Below are 6994 nucleotides of genomic sequence, written 5' to 3'. Positions count from 1 at the left end.
GCATGATAATTGATTAGCATATCATGTAATTAGTTCTTTCGAGCTGAGGCAGATATCTAAGCTCTCTGGGTAAACTTGTAATCGATTACCAACTTGGGCAATCGATTATTTCAATGAAGACAAAAAGTCTTACTCTCTATCTGAACCTGTAATCAATTACCACCTTAAGCAATCAATTACCAGGCATCTGGAAAATTTTCATCAACTGAAAAGATGCCTCCCCTGTCCTTTTTAAAGCTTACATTGACCTAGAAATCTCTCACATTCTATCTCAGACTTATTTTTTGAAATCTTAGAAAGTACCTTTGTTAGCCTTTCCACCTTCTAATCACTTAAACCTATTTTTCTACCTTCATCCTCAATCTCCATCAATGGAAAATGATAAGAACAAGAGGATAAAGAGCATTGGACACAAACCCACAACCCCCAGAACAAAGAAGGATGAGGAACTATCATAGGCTGGTTCTTCAGTTAGAGGAAAACGGGTAGCACAGTCTCCCTTACCCTACTTCACCTAAGGCAACTCCTTGGTTCTCTGAAGAACATTATGAGGCTTCATACAAGTTTAGTTATGTGAAGAAGATGATTCAACTAAAGTATGTCAGTTTGGAGTGGCTCAGAAGTAAAGGCTTCAACTTTTTCTGAGTTGATTGAGTATCATGAGTTGAAGAAGCTAGTGGAGATGAAGGACACCTACTACAAAAACATGGAAAAAGTTTTCTGTAGCGTAACTCATATTGATGGTGATACTAGGTTCTTGTGTGTTGAAGTGAAAGGGCAACGAATTCTGATGGCACCAAAGGTTTGGTTTGACATTGTTGGGTCTTAAGGAAGCTGGATTTAATTTCATAAAGGTCAAAACATACAAGTCTATGATGAAGAATCTCTCTACCTATGTTGTTGTTGTTACAAAAGCAAAGGAAAGGAACACATTGGTACTGGATTGTTAATGCTTAAGCACAAGCTTTTGGCCTATGTGATTGCTTTAATTATTACTCCAAGGGGGAGCAATCATGCTTAGTTGAGTGAGGAGGATCTTCTCCTTATTAGTCTTATGTAAGGGAAGCTGAAGATCAACTGGGTCAACATTATTGTTGACATCATGTTGAAGATGAAAAGGATTGGCTATTTCAAATGTCCTTATGTAGTTTTGATCTTTAGGATTCTTGACTCTTTTGGGTTGATACCTGAGAGGAAGTCTTTGGTTTTGTTGAGGTAGAATTTGAAGGGAAGACCAAAGTCTTAAAGCAGATGGAATACATCAAGTTTGAAGAAGCGGGGATTGGAAGGATTGAGAAAAGTAGAGAAGATCACACAAAACAAGAAAAGGCTGAAGAGAAGCCCATGAGCCCCTTTGAACAGATGATGTTAGCAAAGATGGATGAGCTCATGAGGATACTCAAAGAAGACTATGTTGAGCTTAATGAGTGCTTTGAGTCTATCTCGAAAAAGTTGGATGGCGTGGATGCTATGGGAGCACCTCATGTGGATGATATCTAATCCATCCTTAATTACCCTTTAGGATCCCCTTAGGACCTTAATATAATTGGCCTCACATCTCATAAGCATATAATCTAGGCTTGATCTTTTGTTCTCTGTTTATTTGTTTTTGCATTTTGACTATGCTATTCTATGTTTTTTTAATCAGTTGTAATCTCTTTTTAATTAATGACATGATATCTTTTTTTTCATTGTTTTGTGTTTCTTGAACTATTATTGTTTATATTCTCTCTGATACACACTCTTTTTTGCTTTGTGATGCCAAAAGGGGGAGAAATTTTTTTATGTTTCTTTGAGAAAATTGATGTTTTTGATGACTAATTGAAATTAAACTTGACTTGAATTGAAAAGATGCTACTAACATGTTTGTGAAGCATGTTGTAGAACAGGTACTGTGGAAGGAAAACATCAATACACATCATATAGATTTGGAATTATCAAAACTAAAAAATGGGAGATTGTAAGAACAAAGCTTGAAGAGCATGAAGCCCCTAGTTTAGTTTTGGTTTGATATTTTTACAATGCCTAACACATTTTGATAGGTGAGACATTTGTATTGATTGTTTTTAGTATAGGTGTGTGTGCATTTTAGTTTTTTTTTTTTTTATCTTTTTCGTGCCTTGAGTTTGATCAGTTATGAAGTAGACAAAGATTGTCTCTCTCTAAGTTTCTTAAGAACTCACTTCTACTTTAAATTTGGCTAGCAACATCAAATTAATCTATTGCCTCACTTGGTAATTGACTACCCAAACCACTTTCAAAAGAAGGAAGGTTCTATAGCTTTAGATAATCAATTACCTCATTTGATAATCGATTACCCAACTCCTGGAAACAAGACAATCTTTATGTATGAATCTGTAATCGATTACCAGACATGATAATCGATTATCCAGTCAGCACAAAAGGAACTTATAATCTTAGATTGAAACAAATTAATTGATTACCCTTTCTGATAATCGATTAACCAATTTCTGGAATTGTAGAACAAAGGGGATTTTTACGAATTAATAAGTTAGATATGTTTTAATTGTCAAAATTTAAAAATACCCCTATGTGTTTTCATTTTAAGAGGACTCTTGATTCGTTCAGAATTTGTGAAAAATATTTCAAGAGAGTCTTAAAGAAGAATAACATTGCAATACGTCTGAAGACTGAAGTTGATCAAGAATCACTCATTTTACAACCATGTATTGATTAATTTTTGAAGAAATATTGAAGATCAAAGAGTTACACATTTGAGGTGCATTCGATCCATATCTTTTTAGAGTGTTCTTCTGGGTTAGAGTTACTAAGGATGTTGAAGAATTTATAGGGTTTCAATTCTGGATCTTTTCTTGTAAGGTTCAAGAGATATATTTGTTTTCTATTAGAGAATTGGGTTTGCATAGTGTTTGATCTATTGTTCTCTATATAGTGATGTTCTAAGAGGACTTAGAACAAACTGGATGTAGGTCTGAATTGGACTGAACCAATATAAAATCTTGTGTGATTTTCTTAATTCTCTATAACTCTGTGTTTTGTAATCATCTTGGGATTGGAATCAATTTCAAAAGGTCATCATAAAAGTTTCTATTTTCTAAAGATCTTTTGAGGAAAATTTGATTGATTTAAAGGGTTGTTTTTAATTGGTGTTAAGAACGATTTGGTAAAGATTTTCAAAGAATCTATTCAACCGCCCTTCTAGATTCTCGATTTGATCCAACAAAATGTAGTCCCATTTTTATGATATTTATTTTGCAAGACAAATGTTTGGTTTATTTTGCTGGACAAATGTATGGTTTATTTTGCAAGTCAAATGTTTAGTTTATTTTGTTGGATAAATTATGGTTTATTTTGCAAGAAAAATGCATGGTTTATTTGGTCCTGAGTATTGGTATGAATTTAGTCTGAGTTTTGTTTGTTCAGTGTTTCAATTAGGTGACACAAAAAAGAGTTATTTGAGGCAGTCATGGGCTATTTAAGATGGTTTAGATTGGTCCTTTGAGTTTATAAAAAATGTTCAAATTGGTCTTTTAACTTTTTTAAAATGGTTCAAATTGATCCTTAATTTTTTAAAATAGTTCAAATTGGTCCTTTTGAAATCTAGTTGCATGTGAACAACTCCAAACATCATAGCATAATTACTCCCTTAACAATGAGCAAATTCAACAACATTGTACATTTTCATTGTTTACTTGTCCCTTAATAATAATCAAATTCAAGAACATCAAAATCAGAACTATAATAATCCTTGACATCACACAACAAACAACAATCATCCTCTTCAACCATTTCCTCCTCTTGCTCAAAGAACCAAGTTAGTAACCCTAAATTTTGAAACCTTTTATACTAAAAATACCAATGGTAACATCCCAAAACATGCCCAATGGTTAGTTTTCACTAAAAAATTAAAAAAAAATTAGAATAAAAAAATACATATCACATATCAATGTGTATATTTAATTGTTCCTCTTACGACCTTCACGATAAAGGGATAATAAGGACCAAACTAACTCTTTTTAAATAAATGAATGACCAAAGTGAATATTTTACAAGATAAATGACAAATTTAAACAAAAAAAATCAAAGATTAAATAAGTCATTTAACTAATGAACAAATATTTAATGAAATAAAAATGACATTTGACCTAATTTTTTATATCAAAGTTTAAAGGGTAACAATTTATGGTCTTTGAATATTTTTATTTAAATTTTAAATTGGAACATTTATTATACTTGATTTCTAAAATATACATTTATTATACTTGATTTTGTAATTAGTTTCTTTTTAGGTTTAAGTTTCGAGGTAAGAAAATTTATTCATGCAAATAAACGACACCGTTTCGCATATAACGTTTCCCTTTTCGTCTCAGATAGGAGAAAATCTTACCCTCTTATGTTCGTTCAATCAACGAAGCACACATTGGCATTGCCACATGCGCTTGTTCTCTCTGCTGATCTCTGCTTCTTCTTCCACACTGTTTCGATTTTCCACTTCCAAGGTTACACTCCAAAATGCTTGCCGCTATTGCTATTATTGGATATTCTCTTAGTTATTACTAGTTACTGCTCCTTTTCCTCTGTTTCTTTGTTATTTGCTTTGTGTTTCTATCTTTTGAAGTTTCCAAGCATACCCAAATTGTTTTCCCTTCTTCTATGTGGTTTTTCTTAACCTCAAATTTGTAAAGTTTTCGTTTTTAATCTTGAATACAATTGGTTTGCTAAATTTTGTTCTTGGGGGGTGTAAAGATCTCAGATATGGGAACTCTCTTGGATTTCAACTCACTTATTTTTAGGGGAGAGAATTTATTTCTGTTTTTGTTCTTGATATTCTTTTTGATAATTTGAGCTGTCCCCCCCCCCCCCCCCCCCCGATGTTATGGTGTGAAGTTCAAATATGCTTTGATTCTTTCTCAAGTGCAGGCTTATCATTGGTTTTTTCTTGTGATTTTCAGGATAAGCATCCTTATCTGTTATTTTTTCTCGCCTGCTCAAAGTCATTTTCTTAGTTCCTGGTGGAATAAGCATTTTCAACTATGGCCATTTACGGAACCACCTTATCCTTCAATGTGAGTTGACCATTTACTTTTAATCCAAAATTTGTCTTATGTAATATTTTGTGGGATTGAGAAGTCTCTTGCTTAGGTTATTGGAAAATTACTATACACAAGCATTTGTGTTGATCTACAATATACTGGATAAGAATTCTAGGAATGAATCTGGATTCACTTCAACTACTTGAAAAAGAATTTTGGAAAATAAAGAAGGCTTTCTCAATGGCGGCGTGTCTGCTTTGATTGATTTCCAAGTCTGTTAGAAGCTGGTATATTATATTAATATATATGCTTATAATTTCCATTGCTTGGTTGCAAATAAGATAACCTTGAATTTAGCTGAAGAAAATCGACTTTATGGATTGCTGAGGAGTGAGGATAAAGTTATACTTTTCCTCTCAATGGTTGTGTATATATATTTTTTTATTTGTTTAGCAGATGTTCTCCCTTGCAAGACAGTGAATTGATTTTAACTTTTTAATGAAGGGACTTTCTTCTACTACCAAGGAGTTTAATATCTTGCCGCATTCATTAACCGGTAGCTTTCGGAAGCTCCATCATGTTTGTCTGCCTTCCTTTACTCCAAACAGATTAGTTTTGGGCAAAAGTTTTGGAAGAGGAGACCAACCGTGGCTTTTGCCTAGTCAATTTCCGAAGTTGCAAATGGGAAGATTCAGTAAGTATCTATACTTAAAACCTTAAAATTCACATTGGTATTTGCATTTTGGATAATTTTAAGAGTATAAGCCGACAGTGTTTTTTTTTCTCATTTAGATTTTGCTTGAGTCCAATTCTTTTTGCATCTATGCCCCAATTTTGCAGTACTTATGATTTTGCTAAATTTTGTGTTTCGTTGTCTAAAAATGCCTTTGATTTTTATCAGGACTGGGAGTAAAAAGTGAAGATTCTGAGAGCATATTGAGTAGCGACAACATAGCATTGGATGAGCAGACTTTGGAAGAGGAGCTACAGCATGCCATAGCTGAAGAGAATTATGCTAAAGCAGCAGAAATAAGGGATACTCTGAAAAACCTTCAGAAAGATAGCAAGACAACGGTATGTGGAGCAAACAGTCGGTTTTACGAGTCATTCAGGACGGGTGACCTTGCAGCCATGCAAGCCCTGTGGGCAAAAAGGGATGGGGTATGTTGTGTCCACCCTGGTTTGAGAGGAATATCCGGTTATGATGATGTTATCGAGAGCTGGAATTTTGTATGGGCTAACTATGAATTCCCGCTAGAAATTAAGCTAGAAGACATTAAGGTTCATGCTAGAGGGGATATGGGGTATGTCACTTGCATGGAATTTGTAAAGACGAAAGGGGGCAGATGGGGAGGTCAATTTGTAACGAATGTGTTTGAAAAGATTGATGGACAGTGGTTTATTTGTGTCCATCATGCTTCCCCAGTAGACTTGTGAATTCATCAAACTTTGCAATATATAGATAGATAGGAAGTTCACTCTGTAGCTCATCCTTGATCCTTCTCACTTTCTATGTTTGTATCCATTTTTGTTACGTTGGGGCCGAATCGTCACTCATCTCCAAAGATTCTGAGTTGTAAGATTACAACTTGACTGTACAACAAATAATCTGTAGAAGTTGGGATGTGGATTAATGAAATTTTGATAAAGTGCCTGCAGTCTCATGTAAATCATATGTATAAGCTTAAATTCCGAAGATGCTACTATGCTAGTATGGTCAGCGACTCAATGATGCATTTCCAATTCCTAACAATTTAGTTAACTCGTATTGGTTCCCTTTGGGTAAACTACCTAATTAAGCATTTATCATGTAAGTACTAATGTTTGTATTAGTTGTTTTTATAATTGAAAGTGAATATAAAGTTATACTGTTTTCATAGAAACTGTAAGCTATTTTCGTATGTTATTCTGGAGAATTTGTTAAAATAAGCTGATAACCGCTTAAGGACATATTCTGGAGAATTATAAGTTATTTTTAT

At 33.7% G+C, this 6994-nt stretch overlaps 1 protein-coding gene across 2 annotated transcripts; it reads left to right on the top strand.

Annotated features, from left to right (window-relative positions):
• The first annotated feature begins 4346 nt into the window (after window positions 1-4346).
• LOC114406248 lies at window positions 4347-6685 on the top strand. 2 transcript variants are annotated; one of them, XM_028368898.1, is made up of 4 exons: window positions 4347-4481; window positions 4935-5048; window positions 5520-5709; window positions 5917-6685. In XM_028368898.1, the coding sequence occupies exons 2-4, from the start codon at window positions 5016-5018 to the stop codon at window positions 6450-6452; spliced, it is 759 nt and encodes a 252-aa protein (XP_028224699.1). In that variant the 5' UTR covers window positions 4347-4481; window positions 4935-5015; the 3' UTR covers window positions 6453-6685. The 2 variants fall into 2 exon arrangements, with proteins under 2 accessions (XP_028224699.1, XP_028224700.1); XM_028368899.1 differs by lacking the exon at window positions 4347-4481 and adding an exon at window positions 4486-4541.
• The last annotated feature ends 309 nt before the right edge of the window (window positions 6686-6994 follow it).

This window comes from Glycine soja, chromosome 3, assembly GCF_004193775.1.
Source record: "Glycine soja cultivar W05 chromosome 3, ASM419377v2, whole genome shotgun sequence".
Taxonomy (NCBI): Eukaryota; Viridiplantae; Streptophyta; class Magnoliopsida; order Fabales; family Fabaceae; genus Glycine; species Glycine soja.
This window is presented reverse-complemented; position numbering and strand designations above follow the sequence as displayed.